This window comes from Megalobrama amblycephala, linkage group LG5 (genome assembly GCF_018812025.1).
Source record: "Megalobrama amblycephala isolate DHTTF-2021 linkage group LG5, ASM1881202v1, whole genome shotgun sequence".
Lineage (NCBI taxonomy): Eukaryota > Metazoa > Chordata > Actinopteri > Cypriniformes > Xenocyprididae > Megalobrama > Megalobrama amblycephala.
The window spans coordinates 23,637,398-23,660,329 of record NC_063048.1 but is presented as its reverse complement, the minus strand read 5'-3'; the positions used below and the strand labels follow the sequence as shown (position 1 = coordinate 23,660,329).

General features: G+C 37.8%; 1 protein-coding gene across 1 annotated transcript in view; it reads right to left on the bottom strand.

The window, feature by feature from the left end:
* grid1a (glutamate receptor, ionotropic, delta 1a) overlaps positions 1-22,932 on the bottom strand; it is a 342,488-nt gene that overhangs the window by 39,236 nt on the left and 280,320 nt on the right. Inside the window, 4 exon segments of the mRNA XM_048191329.1 lie at positions 4,066-4,185; positions 4,347-4,508; positions 10,299-10,472; positions 16,192-16,245. Of these exon segments, the coding sequence (XP_048047286.1) occupies positions 4,066-4,185; positions 4,347-4,508; positions 10,299-10,472; positions 16,192-16,245 (510 nt within the window).

Sequence of the window (22,932 nt, the reverse complement as noted above, 5' to 3'; positions counted from 1 at the left end):
CATGTGTGTTGCTTTCACTTTGGCCTTATCATTTAGCAGCGTGTGCAGGACAAAGTGACAGTGTCTGCCTAGTCTGACTTGCTATTTGTTTTCGTCTGTCCTTCTCTCCCTCCCTTCACTTTCTCGTTTATTAAAATGATTAAAGGGTTAGTTTACCCAAAAATAAAAATTCTGTCATTAATTACTCACCCTCATGTCGTTCCACACCTGTAAGACCTTCGTTCATCTTTGGAACACAATTTTCATTGTGCACAAAAGATATTTTTGATAAAATCTGATAGCTCAGTGAGGCTTGCATTGCCAGCAAGATTATTAACACTTTCAATGCCCATAAAGCTACTAAAGACGTTTTTAAAACAGTTCATGTGACTAGAGTGGTTCAACCTTAATGTTATGAAGCAACAAGAATACTTTTTGTGCGGCAAAAAAACAAAAACAAATAAAAACTTTATCCAACAATATTTAGTGATTTTAAAACACTGCTTCATGAAGCTTCGAAGCTTAACGAATCATGTATCAAACTGCCAAAGTCATGTGATTTCAGTAAACGAGGCTTCGTCACATCATAAGTGCTTCGAAATTTCAATGGTTCACCACTGGGGGACGTGACTTTGGCAGTATGATACGCACTCCAAACCACTGATTCGAATCAAAAGATTCATAAAGCTTCAAAGCTTCATGAAGCAGTGTTTTGAAATCGCCCATCACTAGATATTGTTGAATAAAGTCGTTATTTGTTATTTGGAGCACAGCAAGTATTCTCGTCACTTCATAACATTAAGGTTGAACCACTGTAGTCACATGAACTGTTTTAAATACATCTTTAGTAGCTTTCTGGGCACTGAAAGTGTTAATTGTTTTGCTGGCAATGCAGGCCTCACTGAGCCATCGGATTTCATCAAAAATATCTTACGAGTGTGGAACGACATGAGGGTGAGTAATTAATGACAGAATTTTCGGTCCTACTTTATATTAAGTGGCCTTAACTGCTATGCACTTACATAAAAAAATAAGTAGAATGTACTTATTGGGTTCAGATTGAATTGCAAAACACTTTTGCTGCTATTGAGGTGGGATACGGGTAAGGTTAGGGAAAGCTTTGGTGGAACGGGTAGGTTTAAGGATAGGGGTAAGGTGTAAGGGATGGGTCAACAGTATAATTGTAATTACAGAAATTAATTACAGATGTAATTACATGCAGGTGTTTTTAAAATATAAGTACAATGTAAAAACATGTATGTACACAATAGGTGCATTGTATCAAATGATTAATTTAAATGTAAGTACATAGTAGTTAAGGCCACTTAATATAAAGTGGGACAGAATTTTCATTTTTGGGTGAACTAACCCTTTAAGTTGCTGAATTAATTTAGTTCACTAAAAATGTCCTGCCTCTCACTGTCAATCTGAATAATGCATCAGAACTGAATTAATCCATCTAACATTACTGCCAATATATCACATCACTAAACTATTCATTCAGATTTATTAAGTCAGTGGCTTGTCAAGTTCGTCAACCTTTCAGAGGTTTCTCTTCTCAGCACCTGCTCCCCCCCACACGGAGATGTTGGGCTAAACTGCTCTGAGCATGACTGGGAGCAGATCCATCTTGTGTAAGATGCTCGGCTTCCCATTCTGGATTACACCATATGAGACAATTTAATGAAAAGAGAAGATTAAAAGAAAGTGAGCGGCGGAGACACAGATGGAATTGGTGAGAATGTGTGAGAGAGGGAGAGAGAGAGAATAGCATCTCCATCTTCATTATGGAGTTAGATTCCTCTCGACGTCTGGCTGAAAAATAACCTCCTCATTCCAAATATCCAGTATACCAGACAAATTTCTTTGCTCTATATCATGCGTTGGGTTGTCAGGCCAACTTCTCAGTGTGTCTGCACAGCTCAGTTCATATTGATTAGTCATTTGTGGGAATATATATATATATATATATATATATATATATTTTTTTTTTTTTGGTCTGCTTGGAAATCAGAAATGCCAGCACTGTGTTTTTTAATGATCTCATATTATTTTTGAAATTTCTTTTTACATCATTAAATCTAGTGTTACTGTTGCGAAATTTGTGAGAAAAATGACTAAGAATGAATAAGAATTTTATCTTTTTGTTTTTCGACATTTTAATTTTTGTATTTTCAGCAATTTTAAGTGAAAATTTGATGTCAAGTATACTGGAATTTTTAGACTGTGAGTTGCATTTTATACTAACATGGCTATATGTTAATACATATAAAAAAATAAATGAGGAATGGAGAGAAGAGAGTGGAAAGATTAAACAGAAGGAAGAGTATCATGTGATGTGCAGAGTGCCTCTATATGGCTTCAGAGAGCCTTGAAGAGGATACATCATTTTAAGAAGAGATCAGAGCAGAGGATGCATATTCATGCTGATGGGCAACAGGACATGTGTGTGTTTATTAGCTGTCAGTGTAACGGACAGTAGGGGTGCTATGTGTGTGTGTGTGTGTGTGTGTATGCAAAGTCATTAGTTATCTGTGTTACTTGCCAGAGGGAATGGTTGCGTTCAACTCACACACTCACTAATATCCAGGCAACAAGACTGAGATTGTTTGGTGTGTGATAGACCCGGCAGCCCTGCTAATGACCACAGCCGCACATGGCGCAAAGCACTTCCACTGCCCTGCGAGCATGTGCGTATGGGTGCTTGAGCATCAGAGAGATGAAAGAGAACTAGAGACAGACAGAGAGAGAAAGAAGCAATAGATTCATCAGCTCTGATGGCTACATTTGAATGTGTGTGTTGTTGTGAGATTAATGAACTCTGAGCTATTTGTCAGTGTGTGTTAAAGTATCTTGGTCATGTTCCATGTCAGTGTCTTCATGTCTAAAACACAGCAGGACCCATCATTCTGTCACTCTCTTTCTCAGTCCATCTGTCTGTCTCGCTCATCTTGCTTACAGTCCACTTATTTTCTCCTGTCAAGTATTTCTTTTTGGGAGTAGCTAATGATCCCAGACTACACTACACCAGAAAGGTGCTCTGTTCTTGCCCAGACATATTTGACTTTTCTAAGAAAGAATTTGACTATTTTTTCTTTCATCTCTATGCCCACAGTCAGTGTTTTGTTGGGTAACCTTAGCCCCTTTTGATAGATGCCATAACAACAAAATTATACAGGCAAAAAGCTGTGTTAAAGACCATTCACAAATAATAACAAATAGCTATGTATACTATGAAAAAAAAAGTTATTACCATAAATAAAGTACCATCAACATTTATTTTCATCAACACAAATTTACCAACAACAAATAAAGTACCACCCTATCCTATCTTCGTGAAATAGACCTCTAATAGAGTCAAGCAACTGGTTCAAACAATGTTTCCAGAACTGAACTGAGCGCCCATGAAAAACAGACTGAATGTTCTTTTAAATAATTGCAAATGCACTTTGAAATAAAGCCATTTAGATAAATAGGATTGCTAATGTATAGCTTGCTCCAGGTTTATTAGACCACTTTGTTGCCATGGAACAGTGAAACATGTACCATTCAGTTCTATTAAATAAATAATAATAAAAAAATTACAATGCATGTACCACAGATTAACTGTGCAAAAGCATCAGATGTTTGTGTGCATTTCCGGACAAATCATATGGAATAAAATAAAGGCAATGGTAAGAATAGCAACAACAGTTTGGGTAAGAATAGCAACAACAAAATTGTTTGGCATCACAGCAAAAAACGGTACAAAATCCTATGCATGTCTATCCAGGATCTCCAGAGGGGGGTTTAAAAATAAAGGACAGTATCCAGCATACCGTATAGTGTGCCAGTGGTGGTTCTATGTCATTTTAACTGTTGTGCTATTTGGGGGGTACTTACCTTTTTATACCTTAAATGTCCCATGCGCTAGTATAAAACACATGCAATGCCATTTTCTGAACAAAGCGACAACCAAGATGAGAAAGCTTTGGAAAATCACTGCATTACAGGCCAGGTTTCCCCATTACATGCCAAATAGTGCTGTTAAAATAATCTGAACTTATGTCATTCATTATTTATAACTTCCACAAGATTTCCACTCACCCGCTTTACATCTTTTCCAAACGTCTCACTGTAACTGGTCCCCAGGACCTCAAACTGGACATGAGAGTTCGCTCCATTGCTTCGGAAGTCCATTAAACCAGTGAGCCCAGAAATCCGTCCCTGAAGAGAACAACAAATAAGACTTCTGTTCAGAATGAAATTCATCATTCAAACCAGACTGGTTTTATTGAACACTATTGAACTTTACTAGGGTGAACTGAAGATAACTGAACCAGATCGAATTAAGTGTAAGTGAGATTAATTGTAAAGTGACTTTAGACCTTTTGGATGGTGTCCAGCATGGACCAGCCTCCGTTCCAGGGCTTGGTTGACTTCCTCATGCAGTTCAGACTAGCCATGCTGTGCCACTTCCTGTCCTCTAACTTCCGGTAGAAGGCATTGGCCAGCATCAGCACACTGTCGTACAGGTACAAACTAGACACCTAGAGACACATACACCAAACAAATGTGATTACATTTGAAATATGTCAGATTAGTAAATAGTTCTCCCAAAAACGAAAATTCTGTCATCATTTGCTCACTCTCATGAATTTTTTCACACTCCAGTCCAGTAGGTGGCGGACACAAAGCCACTTGAAGGTAAGCCTGCAACCTTAGCTGAAAAAAGCGTAATGCCTGCTAAGGCTGTGGTATACAGGGAAGGAGACAAGAGGCCGCTTTTTTTTAATGGATGTCAATGGAGGAGAGGCTTATCATTTAATGAATCAACAGCCTATCGGCTATTCTTTAACATATTTGCGCTTAAACATTCATTTTGAATTGATCTATTTTTAGAGTTTATACCAGAAAAAAATGCTAAGAGAGGTCACAGACAATTGTGTGACAAGTATGATTCAGTTTACAGCAATTCTCATTCATTTCTATGGTATACGCAAACAGTGATTGACCGTCACAATGACATCAAGGCTGTAATGTGATCCAAATTAGCCGTTACACTTTCTCCAATGGTAGATCCACGGACCCTCGTATCTCACAATAATATATCTGGAAGACATGTTAGCCTGCTTCTTCTGGCCTTTTAATGGCATACCAATGTAAAAATGTGAATTTATGCCACCCACCAGACTGAAGTGTGAAGTGCCGGATGGCATAAAGGAAAGAAATAGAGGAGACAGCAATTTTACTCTACAATTGCTTAAATTTCAGGTTGTTTTTCATCGAAACCAATCCAATACATATTACGTTTTTCCATTTTCTACTTCTAAGTTCTGTAAAAGATAAATAATGACTACTGTTTGGAAAAACATAAGGATGAGTAAAAGATAACAGAGGTTAAATTTTGGGGTGAACTTTCCCTTTACTGTATTCTTTTATCAGGTAAAGATTATAAATGGTCTAAACACAACCCAATCAGCATACATTGATTTTTTATTTATTTATTTATTTTTACATTACAGTTTATCCAATGTGCATATGTCTTGTGTGGATATCTGTTTAGTAATTTCAAAATATCATGTAAGCATGGCTTTTATAATAGTTATCAGGGTTTTGTTGTATGTCAATGCACTCAGTCTCTAATAAGGGATAGCATACATGCTAGAGTTTCCGCCAGAGAACAATGTAAATCCATTGACTTCAAAGTTATAAAGGGATTGTGAAAGTGAAGTACTTCATCATGCAACCAAAGATACAAGCATCAAATGACCAATGAGAGTTCCTGTTGTATTTTCAGAAATCCAGTTCTGATTTCTGCTTGATTGCAGATTGATGGCTGTTTTCATACCCTCAAAACCATTCTTGTGCATTGTTTACTGTCAAACACTTTGTCAGTTTCTCCATTGTGTGGACAGCCTTAATCTAAAAACACTTAAAAATGTAGCTGAATAGGGCTGAACGCTCAGACTACATACTAAAATTGTGAAAGACAGATTGGGTGTGTGAATGTGTCTGCTGACTCTCTTTTTGAGACAGAGAGCAAGAGGAAAAGAAAGAGCGCTGCAGGAGATTTTTGCATGACTCTGCTCCTGCAGAGAGCAGCTGTCGTGCTGAGCGACACCTGGAGAGAGAAAAGACACCCTCAACGACAGCGCTGTTATCGTCAAGGAGATGAGAGTATGGGGGCCGCACGGCCAAACTCAATGTCCCCTCAGACATGTGATCCTGACAAAACAACACACTTATGAGCAGATCAATGCGTAGAGAGAGGAAATGAAGGTGTGACTGAAAGAGGAAAGAGTGTAAGAGAGGGATGGGAGAAATAAAAAATGTCATTTTACAAATCCCATCCTACATTTTTTCTCATTCAAGAACATGCGTCAAAATAGAAAAGGAAATTGCAATTCCCTTTTTAAGGCTAACTTCAAAGAACTTTGGCCTCTGTATCGCCATCTGTGATCGAAACATTTTACATTTCACATTTTCTGTTCTGAATCTGGCAAAAAAAACCTAGTTTTTAACACAGTTTTTTTTTTTTTTTTTATGTACACAACATACAATAAAGAACCTTTATTTTTCAGAGTGTAGGCAGAGGCTAAACTGATATATATACATAATGGTACGGGCACTTTAAAATCAAATTAAAATTGTTTTGTTTTACAGCAGATGCAATGAAGTTGTGTATACCAGTAAGCCAAAATCAAAGTGATCTCAAATGCACTTAATTCAGTCAAGCATAACTGTATACACAAATAAAGCTGCAGGAGTACAGCTGTGACTGTTTTATTTCAGTTTATTGCACGGTCAACTTACCACCAATGGTTTACTAAAATCTTAAGTGCCATATGTGGTATAAAGAAATGGAGAGTAATCCTTATTTGCTCTGCTGGAGTTGGCAACCTTATCCACAACCCTTCTCCCTCACACTGCATTCAGTTTTGTCAGGGTTTGTAGCTGAGGCATGATTTGTTTGCTCATGTAGAGTTATGCGAATGCAGAAAATGCTAATGAGCCCGTGACAGAAGGTCACATGGTTTTGATCGCTGATGCTCCTCATTCGTCCCCTAAGAAGTGGTGAAGAGACTTCAGAAGGCCCTGCCAGCTGTCTGATTAGTCAGACATATACTTGACATGGATTTAAGGGCTTGAAATCCCTGTGAGACTGTGGAATTATGAGTCAAAGCCAGCAAGTGTGAAAAATAATATCTGTTTTAATAGCCTACTACTGATATAGAGTGAAGACTCGCACAGTTACTAAGTAACAAATAACATGAATCGGAGACTTAACTGCTCTGTGTGCTTCGGTGTGACTGAGAGCAAGATGGTATGATTCCTAACTCTGTTAAATGACTTGTTTTAAAACCAGCATGTTGCTCACTGAGAATAACTGATACCACAATGCATTCAACGCATTGAAAAGTGACTTTCTCTCCACTATCAAAGAGGTCTATAAGAAAGCTATCTGTTAGCATTTACATTCCTTTCAATGTCAGTTGCTTAGCTGGTGCAGATACAATGATTTTAAATCTGACCATTTTCTCATGGGCTTACTCTTGAATTATTCACAGGCTGATATTCACATATGTCATGTGACTAAACAGGTGCAGGAAAATGACAAAGAATTATATAAAGAACAATAAATAAATTAATTATGGTTAATTAACACTTTACAATAAGGCTCATTAGTTAACCACATTAGTTAACATGAACTAATAATGAACTGCACTTATGCATCATTTATTAATCTTTGTTAATGTTATTTCAACATTTACTAATACATTATTAAAATCTTGTTAACATTAGTTAATGCGCTGTGAACTAACATGAACAAACAATGAACAACTGTATTTTCATTAACTAACGTTAACAAAGATTAGTAAATACAGTAACAAATGTATTGCTTATGGTTAGTTTATGTTAGTTAAAGGTCCCGTTTTTTGTGTTTTTTTGAAGCTTTGATTGTGTTTATAGTGTGCAATATAACATGTGTTCATGTTTCGCGTGTAAAAAAACAGTATTTTTCACATAATTTACTTATCTGTATACCGCTGTTTCCACTGTCATAAAAACGGGCTGATGACTTCCTTGTTCTATGAAGTCCCTCCTTCAGAAATACGTAACGAGTTCTGATTGTGCCAGTGGTTCCTGTGTTGTGATTCGACAGCAGCTTAGCGAACCTTGCCCGGAAAGGTCACGCCTCTTACCATAACGTGGAGATGCACGCGCTCAGTGTTATTGTAAACATGTCTTTAATTTTACCCTATCAATTTGAGCCGGAATCAGACCCGGTGATTGGACTGCGGGATGAAAATAACAGCGTTTCGACGACATGGCGACAAACACACTCTGCAAATGCAACTCTTGTGTATTCCTGTGGGCGGAGGTTAGTCAAAATACTGTTTTAGTCATTAAAGAAGAAAGTAGATTGATGTAGTCCAAACTGGCCGTTCGATGTAGGCGACTTCTGTTAAATAAAATATCTCACTTGGCATTGAACTTTGAGCTTTAAAATTTTACAGATTTTATTTATACTCTAACAACAACATTACACACTAACTAAAGTTTGAAACATGGGATCACGAAGAACGGGACCTTTAATACATTAACTAATGTTTAACTAATGAACCTAATTGTAAAGTGTCACCTTAATTATTTTTTTAATATAAATTACACAACCACTCAAAAGATTATTTTAATATATTTTAAAATGTAATTTATTCCTTTGCAGGGAAAGCTGAATTTTCAGCATCATTACTCCAGTCTTCAGTGTCTCATGATCCTTCAGAAATCATTCTAATATGCTAATTTGGTGCTCAAGAATAATTTCTTACTATTATCAGTGTTGAAAACAGTTGTGCTACTTAATATTTTTGTGGAAATCTAGTTTTCCATTTACCAGATTGAATTGTAATAGCGTCCCCTACTCTAAAATCACTCCCCACACTCCATTTTGCATGTTTATGACATTTCCTAGCACTGTATTTCCTTGTATTTTCTTGTTTTGTCCTATTACCTTGTCACCTTTGCTGTCTAATGTGAACTCTTTCTCCAACCATTTATGCACTACATACAAACAAACAAACATCCATAACAAATAAAAAAGACACTACATGATCAAATGCAACCAGTCAGTGTGTTACTAAATGTCTAGTAGTAATCATTTTAAGTATGGAACAATTTCAATGACACCAGCGTTAAATCTGAATGAATAAAACAAAACAACAAAATTAAGACATCAATTAGATGCATAAAAGCACGGCACCCACAGAGCTTTTATTCAGTGTTCCGTGAACTGTCAGCATGGAGCGTGGAGACCAGTGGCCCGAGGGCTCAGAATCACAATGCTGCAACCTCTTGAGTTAATTAAAACAGCCATTCTGCCACAGCAAAGATCCAATCTCTTATTGTTTTCAACCTGCACTGTATGGTTAGCACTAATGGAGGCGTCCCCTCGGCTCATAGCATCTCGCATATCTCCTCCTCTTTTCTTTAAAGGACTGATTTGTCCTTTTGTGGTGGTTCTTCGGCATTAACTGGTATGTAACCCTCTTTCTTCATGAATTATTGAGACACTGAGCCCCAGAGAAAAGACACATGGATTTGCCATCTGCTCTAAAAAAGGGAAAATGGATTCTAAGACCCAAACAAGGTTTCCATAGAGCCAGAAACAGATACAGTGTTTTAATGTTGCGTAATTACAGTATACCGTCTGTGACGTAACAAGATAATATTTGTTAACGGGTAAAAGCATCAGGGCACAGCGGATGATCTGGATCAGTCATGCATAACCGTGTTTTGAATTAAGATTCTAGAGAAATTAAACGATACAACCAAGAAAATAAACATGACAGTTACTGCAGTCATTATGCAGCATCGCAGAACTGCAAATGCAAAGCTGTAATGAAGGGACAATTACAGATAAGTTCAGACTTGAGCTACTGGAGCAAATCAATGCACAGAACTCCTTTGCTTCAATAAAGCAGCTGCCAAGTATCTTAAATGCACTATTTAAGATACAATGTAACCTTTCGCAAAAGGCCACAGATTTGAAATTTCTTGTTGTAAATCATACCGCCTTTCAGCAGCTCCATGCAAAAAAATTAATTTTTGTTGAGGATAGTCTTGCAGCCAGAACTTCAGGTCAACTCGAGAGACTGTCTGCGATTTGTTTTGTTTTTATGTGCCGTTTAGGTTGCGGGTTTATCTGAAATAGATTATACTACAATAGGCCATCTGAGGCTGAGACTGCATTGAAGATTACCTGATTTGACCTTGACCTGCAAATCTCTTTCTGACGAATACGTATAAATTCCCCGCGCTCTTGAAAACATACGCACCTCCAGAGACTGCAGGTATCCTTCCTGTGGGTCGCAAAGCAGCGAGGAGATACGATGATTGTTCCTCATGCAGCGGATGTTGGTGTCCCTCCACAGGGGGAAGATCTGCCGGATCACTGTCATCCGGCCCAGAGCGCTGTGGACAAGCTCCATGATCTCTGTGTCACTAACTTCCTACACTCAGAGAGAGAGAGAGAGAGAGAGAAAGACACACACAATCACAGTGTTATAGTGTGAAGACTGGCATATTAAAACCTACTGCCAGAAAAAAAAAAAAAAAACAACCAAACAAACATTTTAAACTCCTGGCTGAAGGACTGTCCCTGCAAATAGAAAACACTGCTTTAGTCCAAAAGCATTAACTATCCCTACTGAAAAAAATAAAAAAAAGTGCTGGTTTTTAGCTGACCTAAAAGTGCCTAAAACCTCTGTAAAAAATTAACTGTTTTTTTTTTTTTTTCTTCATTAAAAAAAACTTAGGCATCATACTTGCTGACTTACTACAATAAATGGTTATAGAGAAAAACAATAATGCACAAAACAACAGGATCACACACTACCAGATTTTCAAGTCATTCCAAACACAACAAACTTGTACAGGAATGTGTGCCTCGTTGCTAGGAGATGTGTGACAAATGAAAACAATGTGTGTTTTAAAATCGGCTTAAAATCCCAAACACTGCATTGTGTCTGAATACTTTTCTACAGTATGCAAAAAACAGTACAGCAGCAGAGTAGTATGACAGAATCTGTAGTATTTGAAAAAAGTACCTGGATATCCTAGATTTTTTTTTAACCTTTTTTAACCTAAATTTACTATCCCATGAGGCCACCGGAGACGATTTATGAATGGTGAAGCGACAGTGAAGCTATGCAACTGATGCTCACACAACAGTAAAAATGTGGTGAATGTAGTACGTCTCAATTTCACTCATACTACCCATATTCATACTATATAGGACATACTTTTTAAGGAGGTTAAATTCAAATGTAGTACCTACTCAGTATGAGACAGCATGCAATGTTGAATACCACACTACGTACACTATGCAATTTTCTGTGAAACCTGTTGACTGCACAAAATCTTCTGGCAACTAGTGTCAATCATAGCAAAAGCTGTGAAGTGTATTTCAGCCTTTAGAATGCGTAAACATGCTAAAGTGTGCAGACTGAATATCCATTTAAAACAAGGAGGCTTGTACTGGTCAGCTTAGCAGGAAGTGTGTGATTTTAATGCAGTGATTGTGAATATTTCTCAGTTGAAAAGAAAAAAAAAATGCAAAAGAAAAAGAAAACAAATTAAAAAAAGCTTACATTGCTTTGCTGGTCTTTTGGCTGGTTTTAGAGAGGTTTTGCAGCTGGTCAGGCTGGGAGGCTTGCTGTCCTTCCAGCTACAGCTAGGCCATATTAAAACAGCCAAGACCAGTAAACCAGTTAAGGCTGGTTTAAGCAGTTTTCTTCAACAGTGCTGGCAATGAATTTGGACCATAATTTTTTTTAACAACAAAAAATCAGTATGGGAATGCACACAAAATATATATCAGAAAGCAATAGATAAAATCAAATATTGGTGTTCATAAAGAAATACATTTCAGTAATATATGTCTGCTGAAATAAGGGAAGAAAACATAGCCAAGGGAATTCTGAAATGCACAAAAATGTGACACATAAATGCATAAATCTCTTGCTGGTCAGAGTAGCATGAGTATTCAATTGAATTCACATTTATTTGTGTAGCGCTTTTCACAATACATATCGTTTCACGATGCATTAGCATCAAAACATAACAATCAAAAGTCAGAAGAGCCTCAGACTTAACAAGAAATAAAAATAAGAAAATGAAAGCCTGTCTGTTGAAAATGTAAAAGCATATAGTTTAGTTCATATAGTCTTTGAGTGCAATTCATAAAATCACACTGGAAAAGCTAAAGCCTCAGGGAGTTAAGAATTAAACCTATTCCCACAACAGGAATGTGACGCACAACATACAGTATGAAGGAAAAATAATGACACCAATGATGGATTGGTCCCTCTGAGAATACACTGCACCCAAGCCAAAACACTTCTAAAGATCTGCAATGTATAATAAGCAAACTGAGACTGAACCATTTCTTGAACATCAGCTTTACCTGAGGTACAATAAATGTTCTCCAGTCTAGTGAAAGATCTGAAGTTTTCTCTGCGACGTTCCCATGGCCTTGCACTTCTGATGTTGCACCAATGTAGAAAAAATAAAATGCTGTGCAGAAGGCAGACGCAAAATATCTTGGAAAAGTTATTTTCATTGTATTCTAGCGATTAAGAAATAATTGCAGTGTTCGGGTCAACCGAACCATTATTGTTGCTATAGGGTTAGAACCGGTGAATGCAATCTACAGGTTTCACAGAAAGAGAATGATCAGACGCTGTTGGAATACTTTGATGGTTGCGGCACAAAAGAGATCAATAGGAGAGACATTGTAAATGCAAAGACATGAGAAAAAAAGTCTTATTTATTTATTTATTTTTAAATAAGAGTGGCTTGAAATAATGAATATGACCAGCACAGTAACAAAACTCAGACACATTTACATTTACACACCAACCACAGGTGTAGTGTGTAGTGTACTTTAAACGCTTCCTGAGATGATTTAATAGATCTAAGTTTAAATGCTTCAATTTGCTGTCATATTATTATTCAGCAAGAAAACAAGATTAGAGGGAACACTTGTGTTGAATTTAAGCATGTTTCTTCACCTGAGACCCACCATGTGTGTCGGGCTGTGGTTGTGTGACAACCTTTGGTTATCTAGGGCTTTATGAGTCCTACATGCTATCTGTTATGAATTCAGTACCATGAAAGAGTGTGTTTAAACATTATTTTTTTTTTGTACAACAGTTTATCTTACATATCTTGCATATAGAATTGTGATATGGCCAGTGAATGGCACATGCCAAATGATCACAATACAAAAACTCCTCATGCTCTCACAAAACTGTTCTGCTTTACCGTACTGTAGGTTTAAATAGTCTCTCTGTTCTCTAAGAATCAACACAGGAGATATATATTAGCATTTGACTCACTGACCTTTATAAATGCAGTACGTTTGGGTCTTACAGTGACTTTGATCTTACAAAATATCTTTCTATAATCTTGGCAGCAGTCTAACAGTTGGCGTTTGGACAAAAAAAAAAAAAAAAGGTACAGTAGCAGGATAAAACGCAGAGAACACAGTGCTGAGATGACTCATGGAGTAGAATGCTGGGAGTTCACAAATAACCTCCAGACACATTAATCAAAACAACCCAGCCCAACATATAAATGATCTCTGATACAAGTCCTAGGTGAAAGTATTAATTATTCATGACTATAAAATGTTTTACTGATCAACTGATCAAGGTGACATTAAGCAGAGTCAGGACTTCTGATGTCACTGTCTGTAATTAAATCACCACAGATGTTTGAATCCCTGAACATGCTGCATGAAATCTGTCATTTAATTAAACTTCAAGTGTTTGTGACAGTAAGAGAATGTTCTGGCATCTAATAAAGGTCAGCGCCCCCTGACTATAGCTGAAGACACATCTGTGCGTAAGGGGCTTAATGAAACAATGCTACAATGACATCACAGAGTCAAAATGTCACCCCTCAATATTTCAGTTCAGTTATTTCCAGTACAATTGTTTATTTAGCATCCTTTTTATGTTCGTTTTTGTACATGCATACTAGGAAACATTAGGATTTGTATGAAACATGACTTTGTGTTTCAAACACTAATAAACCAAATCCAGTTCAAAACGAATGAACTATACCAGACGATCTGACCTTGATGAATGACCTTGATGAATGAAAACCGTAGAGGCTTCATTTATGTTCATAGTTATTGTGTTGGGCTTCATGTCTGCTTTGTTTTGAGGCACGAGCAAATCAATTCTGCAGTAGTGAACTTGGAGAGTCCGCATGTAGTGAACTTGGAGCCCGAGTCTGCGCGGTAGTGAGCATGAAGTAGAGCCGCGATATCAATGTCCCGCCAAAACTCAGAACAGCTCATTATGTCGTGTGAAATAAACAGTTATGGAAATGTAGAAGTTAAAGCTCCAGTCACCTCATGAAGATCCAGAAAAAAGTCTGTTGGTGCCTCAGTTCAGCGACTACTTCACTCAATGAAGCTGTCAATCTCAGCTGTCAATCATGATGTCACACCCCCGTTTTTATAGCATCAAATAACTAACTAAAACCAAACTTTTTTAAAGAACGAACACTTAAAGGTGCTAAAGAGGATGTTTTGTTTTATACATTTTTGCAATATTACTTGAAACTGTCTTTACTAACTGATAAAAGACTATTTATTAGGTGCACTGAAAGGAATAATATTAATATACATCATCTGTGCACGAGGTAGGGCCTTAAAAACATCAGCCAATCGTTTACGCGATTGGCCCTCTGGCTTGTCAATCACTGCCGTGACGTTCCTTGTGAGAGACGTGCGCGGATTGGCCCTCTGGCTCGTCAATCACTGCCGTGACGTTCCTTGTGAGAGACTTGCGCGTCTGCGCGCTCCAGTAACTTTCCACACTCCACAGGCGCCGCATGCAATGTTTTTGTCAGGAAACAGGAGTAACAACTGCAGATTATGAGTTACATGCGGCGAGTCCGACATAATGAATCCACTAACACGACACAGCGAATGCCGGTGGTAAACACTCGTGTTCCAATACTCGTGCACGGGTTTTGGGAGGAGTTCCCTCGAAATTCTTACGCATGCGCTCATTTCAAAAACTCAGTAACAGTCTTTGGTTTCTCAGTCGACGAAAAGATCCTCTTTAGCACCTTTAAACTAACACCAGCGTGATAAAAACTGCCTAATATGACAGAAATTGTCTTTGGAAAAAAATATTTGAAGTGTAATTTAATTGTTTAGTTTGTCTCACAGTCTCACATGGAATACATGGAGAGGGTGGGGTTATGACCTATACTGCTTCTAGCCACCTGGAGGCAATCGAGGCGCTTTGGCTTCACTTTACAGGACTCGTGTGGCATGCTTGTTCCAAACCTGTTTGACTTTCTTGCCACAGTGGAACACAAAAGGAGATGTTTAGCAGAATGTCTAAGCTTCTCTTTTCCATAGAGTGAAAATGAACGGTGACCACATGATTTTCAAAGCATGTGAATGATGACTTTTGTACACAGAGGCATCATATGGGTCGAGAAGACTAGAAATGTTTTATACTAGTCCTAATTTTACTACACTTGTATGGTGGATTTTTGTCGTCCTTGGTGCTTAACAGCTCCTAGCCTCCATCCACTTTCATTGAATAGAAGAGAGCACCTAGAGAGCACTGTAGAGGGATTACAGAGAGATAGACAGAGCGCTTTTGGAAAAGCTTGTAGTGTGCTGTCAAAAACTGGAGTATGACTCTGGTACTCCCAGAGAACCAAAGTTTTCTTTCTCTCTCTCTCACTCTCTCTGTATAAAGACACTGTCTGATTCTTTTTTGTTTTATGTAGAAATTTATGTTGATGTCAACACATCCACTGCACTCCGCTCTTATTGGGCCAGACTCCTTGTGCTCAGCTCTTATTGGCTTATAGGGCCAGGCTCTCTTGAGGTCTTCATTCCATCCAGCTCTCAGTCAACAAAGTGAGGGAGAGAGAGGAGAGCAAAACTGTGGCTCTGAGTCGTGCCAGTGCAATAATCCACTGTCAGCTTTGCTCTAGCATGGTGACAGCATATTACACACTGAATGAGAGATGTGCCACATATCAAACACTGCAAGTTGAAATTGGATATGACGACAGCAGACTGAATTGGGGCTGTTTTCTGGATCTGACTGCCAACAGTTTTGAGGTTGATGTCTCTTTTCTGAAACAGATAAGAATGAGTTATGAATCTCATTATGAATATGTGCTTACCTCATTGGCGTACACCCAGTGACTATCTTTGGATGCTAGATTCGTTTCCACTGCCTGCAGAAAACAAAAAGACAAAAGAAGGCAAAAAATTACTGAGATGAAAATAAGCAGTTATCTTCTTGGTCTGCATACCAAAATTATTAGAGCGCAAAGAGTCAGGGACACTCTTTAAAAAAAACATACTTTTATACTTTCAAATAAACGTTTCTATATGTGCTTTATTTTCAACTTTTTCGAAACACATTCTGTTCACTTATAAATTAGAATTTCTGCTACCTGTAAAGATCTAAAAAGCAAGCTTTACTTTTAATGTTTTGAATCTTTGTGAAAAAGTGGTCAAAAGTTCATATCTTACTTATATGTGCACACATAATACTCATAATAATTCATTAAATAAAAAGAAACTTAAAATCAATTAGTGATTATTTTAAGTCTTTAATACAGTGCAAATCACACTCTGTGCTCTATGAGGGTGACTGTCAGTTACAATTTTTTTGCTTATACCAAAATAGAGAACAGAGAAGCACAATTGGGGTTTATGGAAATTATTTACATTACACAGCCTTACAACTTGTCCTAACTACATGCAACGCCACGACGTGCGATAAAAGGTATCTTTTCCATGTTAATCAGAGTTTTTGTCCTAACCAGCCGCGACAACAACAGGCGATGATTATATTCCAGAAACGGTTTCTATTTCACTGCGACGTCGCGGCTAGAACAGCAACACAAAGTATGGCAATAATAATATCAGGTACTGTTTATGTGCTTTATTTAATGTTAAGTGTCTAATGTAAGTTTGAATATCATTCAGTGTTCCCAGTGTTTTAGCTGCAATAAAAACAACACTGGCTAATTCACCTCAGATCTTGAAAATACTAACCCTAACCCTAATCCATTACTAACCCGTTACTAGCCCATTTCGTTGTGTCTGCTGTGCTCTTTTCAAGAGAGCCCGTCCACACTCTCTTCTGATTGGCGTTGGGTTTTTTTTTTTGATTGATTTTATTACTTCTCATTGTCGCATCTAATGTGGACAGTCAAATTGCTTGTCGCTGGAATCCTATCGCATCGTGTGTAGTTAGGACACGGTGTTAGAATGGCGCAATCTTAAAGGGATAGTTCACCCACAAATGACAATTCTGTAATTATTTACTTGCATGCATGCATACATTTCTATCTTCTGTGGAACACAAGGAAAATATTTTTAAGAATGCTGTTAACCCAAAAAGTTTAGGTTACCATTGACTTTCATTTCACTTTCATACATATTCTCAGAATATGTTCTGTTATGTTCCATCATGAGGATAAGTAAATCATTTTCATTTGTGAGAATTTAAAATTTTTGGGTCAACTATATCAATATGTTTCACTGATAGTACATGGTACAGAATTCCTCAGAAATGCATTCCTGTGGGTTGAAATGCAATGCAGTCATAACCTGTCAGTGAAATAGAATAGAGATTGTTGGGTATCTGGGTGTGAATCTTGACAGTGGACTCAGTGGAATATCTGTGTGAGATAGGAACACCTGCAGGGGACAGTCTGGCTTTCATGTTTAGGGAATATATTGGAATAACTGCAGGAAGTAATGAAGCGATAAGGCCACATTGCAGGAGACTGATCAAAAATGTTCCTTATCAAACATCCTGACCGGGTTCAAAATAGGTGTATTCTACACAGAACAAGATAGTGGGAGTGTATTTCTATGTCAGACACAGACAGATTAAATGCAAAAAAAGTAATTTTCCTGCTCAAGCTGCATTTCTGAGTGCACATTGGATGCTGGAAAAGATTAAAAAGCAGCTAGGGGCTGGAACGCCGCTTGCATGGGCGCTTCAAAACAATGAAAAGTGTCTTTACCATCAACTTGAAAATATTGATCCAAATTCTTCTACTGAATTGCACAATAGATCAGATCAACAAAAGTCTCCATGACTGCAATCCTGTTCCACAATGATGAGGGAAAAAAAAAAGTGAGTCTCCCAGGCTTATTCAACTGAAACTCCTGATTTCAGGAAGAAGATCACTTTTGATCCCTTCATTCTTCATCTCAACCTTCAAAGAATCTTTATGCCTTTTTGTACTGTGACATCTTCAACTGCAAAAACTGTGACATTACAAAGCAGAGGCTGGGATCACTTCCTTCAGCACCACAGCTTTATATCATGAATCAAAGAAAGAACATACAGTAGCACATGATCCAACTTTAATTGAAATGGAAAAAGTGAGGCAAACTAGGTTAGAACAAGCAGGCTAACACATGATTCCACAGCGGCTTTTGAATAATACAATTGTGTTTTTTTATTTAGCTTCATTACGAAGCATGTAAACAAACAAATATAACATTACAGCTTTTTGAAATTAGAGGCAGCATCACTACAAGAAAGTCAATCAAAACTTAATAACTGCTAGTGTACTAGACTACTCTGCTGTGTTGATAATAAGAACAAATGATTCTATTATTTGACAATTTTCTTCTCACCACAGTGAGAAGTTTTAAAGCTGTGCTGTAAACTTTTTTTTTTTTGTTCGCTCTTGGTAGATTACTATGTTAATGGTGCAGTAAGCAATTAAAAAAAAAAAAAAAAAACGCTGTTGAAAAGTGGATCGGACCAAATATCAAAACACACTTGTAGCCAATAAGCGTTAAGAAGCGTATATACTAGTGATGGGGGAGGAGAGAGAGCTCAGTGTACAAGACAGACATTAGCAGAATGACTATAGAAAGAGAGAGATGGCAGAAAAAAAACAAAAGAGGAAAAGGCCAGGGGAATATAACTTTAAAGGGAACCCCTGGTGTTAAGACTTGTATGGCTTAATATAATGTAAATGATGCCTCTTACTGAAATATTTAGTAGAAAACCCATGAAATATTTACGTTAGTTAAAAAATCCATGACATCTTTGGACAACGGGCGGCGCTATTTTGTTTGCGTTTATGTCGATGACGTCAAATGGTTGCACTCACTGCTCTACTGACACGGTCATATTGCTATTTTTAACGGAACACAACTCGGAATATAATATACAATGCCACATTGTGCAGCTTTTGGTTGTAATTTTCAGGCTATGAGCCACAAGAGAAGCAATATAAGTCTTTACTGCTTTACTAGCGATAAGAGGAGAAAAGAATGGGAAGTTGTGCAGAATGTGGACGTATAAAACATCCTAAAAGATATTATTTTATATTCTGAGTTGTGTCGCGTTAAAAATAGCAATAGACAGTGTCAGTAGAGCAACGAGTGCAACCATTTGACATCATCGACATAGAACGCAAATAAAATGGCGCAGCGGATTGTCTAAATATGTCATGGATTTTTTAAATAACATAAATCTTTCATGGGTTTTCTACTATATATTTCAGTAAGAGACACCATTTACGTTATATTAAGCCATACAAGTCTTAACACCAGGGGTTCCCTTTAAAAAGAAGGGTTACGATTAGGCAAGAGGTACAACCTGCGTTAATATCAGAGAAGCTGTCTAGCGCTGGAGAGACCTTAAGGACTGGAAAGGCCTGAAAAGGGACGCTGAGTTTGCTTTATTTCTTCTAGATACATATGTAACATTGGTTTTGCTGACTTTCACAGTGTTTTACTTTAATATACTCGTGTATCATCTTCGCTTGTTTGTTCATTATTATTATTATTATTATTATTATTATTATTATTATTATAAGCCTGGAATGTCTAAACCTCCTCCATTCAAGCATCGGCTCTCAACGTGTGTCTGAAACTTAGAAAACATACTCCTAATATATGTTTTTTCTTTCGGTTCCCCTTTTAGTGATCACTATAATCCCTTGATCTTGTTTACCCATTTGTAAAACTGTATATTAGTTACTTGGACTAAGGGCTAGGCAGTGTATCGAGTTTTGGCGATATATCGATTTATTTTTCAGAACGATACAGGATGAGACAATACCATCTATATCGAAATGGATTGATGTGACCCTCCCCCACTCTCACGACATGGAGGAAAACACAGCACCGGTCCACACTGCAGAAGACGATCTGGTTAGTAAAAAGAAAAGCAATTGTTTAATAATTTGGAGATGGTTCGGATTTAAAAGAATTAATGAGCAGCAAAAAACAAGCCTGCCATAATACAATTATGTCAAAAAGTGGAAGCACATCAAATCTCTTTTACCACTTAAAATATCACAATTAAGTGCAGTATGAACAGTGTTTAGAACTTTGTGCTTCGTCTGCTACAACCTCAGCTACAAAGACTAAGCAGCCTGAGAAGTTTTCTCTCCCAAAACAAAGCTCGTTGGAAGCTTCTTGTACCCGCAGCATGCCTTACGAAAAGAAAAGTTCCACATGGCACTATATAACCAAGGTTGTAGCTTACAACATTGCTAAAGATATGGTTCCTTTTGCAACAGTGGAACAGAAAGGTTTTAAAATGCTGCTAAAATTTATTGACTCAAGATACCAGTTACTCAGTCTTAAGTACTTTGCAACAGATGCTCAGCCTGAAATGTACACTGAGGTCAGACGGAAGCTTTCCGACCGGCTCACAAAAGGGACTCATTTCGTGCTAACAACCAATATGGTCAAGCAGGAAATGTGAGCCATATATGAGTTTGACAATACATGTTTATTAAAGACTGGGAAATGAAAACTGCGTGTCTCCAAAGCAGCTATTTTCCCCAAGACCACACTGGGGAGCATGTAGCTGAAGCCCTGCAGGATGCACGTATGAACTGGAAATTTGACAAAAAGAGACTGGTTGCTATAACGACCAACAATGGCAGCAATGTTATCAAAGTGGTGGAACTTATGAATTGGCTGAGAATGTGGTGCTTTGGTCACTGACTTCATCTGGCCAATGGTGAGTGCTATGTTTGTATTTGATTCAGAAAACATAGTTTTGAACTTGTGAAGCAAATCATGCTCAGTAAAATTGCAGTAATAGCAACTTTACAGTTGTATGCCTAACTAGCATAAGAAAATGTATTTGGAATGTTCAAGCAACATTTAAACATGTCATTTCATCATACACATCCATATTAAACACTGATGATAATCTGCCTATTTAAATTAAAAAAAAAAAAAAACAAAGAAAATGATTTAACATATTTTTCAATACAGAGAGTGAGATTATAATCTCTCACTTGCATATCTCTGAGGTGTGCACTACTTGGTTAAATTAGATGTGCAATATATAAATGTAAATATGCAACTGCTGTAATTGTCGTTTATAAATTATACAACTGCTGTATACTGGATTAGTTACAAATTATTTGTCCATAACAACACTATAGTAGTTGTAACATAGATTGCTGTGCATTTCATACTTACCTCCAACGTTTGGTTATTTTTTATTTTAATTTATTTATTTTGTTTTACTTTTTTGTTGCCTTTCTCTTTTGTTTGTGATATATGTGATATTAGAATCTACTGTAAACCAAAGTCAAATTCCTTTTATGTATTTATGCATAATAAACTTGATTCTGACAGGGCATGGCATAGATGACAACCTCAACACCAGGGCCATTTCTCTGTTTAAGAAAGTTGTCAGCAGCTTCTCCTATAGCTGGAGGAAAGGAAGAGAGCTCACTGAAGTCCAGATTCAGCTGGGTCTGCCAGCTCACCAGCTCATCACTGAGACAGTCACACACTGAAGATCATGGCAATAAATGATTGAGAGGTTCCTGGAGCAGGAGGGAGCAGTCACAAAAGTCCTGTCTGCTGACAAAAAGTTCAGGCATCTTGTTGGCAGGGCATTGAGGTCCTGGAGTCACTCCAGAAGGCCCATGGGGACTTCACAGATGCAGAGGAGTACCATCTCACCATCTCATATGTCAGACCTGTATTACACCTTTTCAACACAAGTCTCCTGGCACATGAAGAGGTCAACAGAGAGCTGTGCAAATCAATCAAGACCTGCATTGTTGAATACCTTATGCTGACCTAGCAACAAGTGACCTGTTGGACATGGCCTTTAAGTTTAGGTATGGGGTAGGATTTAGGGATGTGGTCATGCAGAATAAGGCATTAATATGTGCTTTATAAGTACAAATAAACAGCCAATATGCAAGCTAATAAGCAACTAGTTAAAAGTGAGAATTTTTCCCCCACACTAAAGTGTTATGGCAGAATCTCTGCTGGCTGATCATGGAAGCTGTCAGCCTGATACAGATGTGCCCACTATGCGCGTACAGACCAAGTAGAAATAATTCCACCAACAGCAAAGAAGTCATCATCACTAGCAACCTTCTTAAAGCAGAGCACAGCAACCGCAATCAGTACAGCACTGACATGGGTGACGTAAGGCTTGGATGCAGCTGCTCGGCCATGGAAACCCATTCCATGAAGCTCTCTACACACTGTTCTTGAGATAATCTGAAGGCCACACAAAGTTTGGAGGTCTGTAGCTATTGACTCTGCAGAAAGTTGGCGACTTCTGCGCACTGTGCGCCTCAGCATGCGCTGACCCACTCTGTGACTTTACATGGCCTACCACTTTGTGGCTGAGTTCCTGTTGTTCCCAATTGCTTCCACTTTGTTATGATACCACTAACAGTTGACCGTGGAATATTTAGTAGTGAGGAAATTTCACGAATGGACTTATTGCACAGGTGGCAACCTATCACGGTACCACGCTTGAATTCACCGAGCTCCTGAGAGCGACCCATTCTTTCACAAATGTTTGTAGAAGCAGTCAGCATGCCTAGGTGCTTGATTTTATACACCTGTGGCCATGGAAGTGATTGGAACACCTGAATTCAATG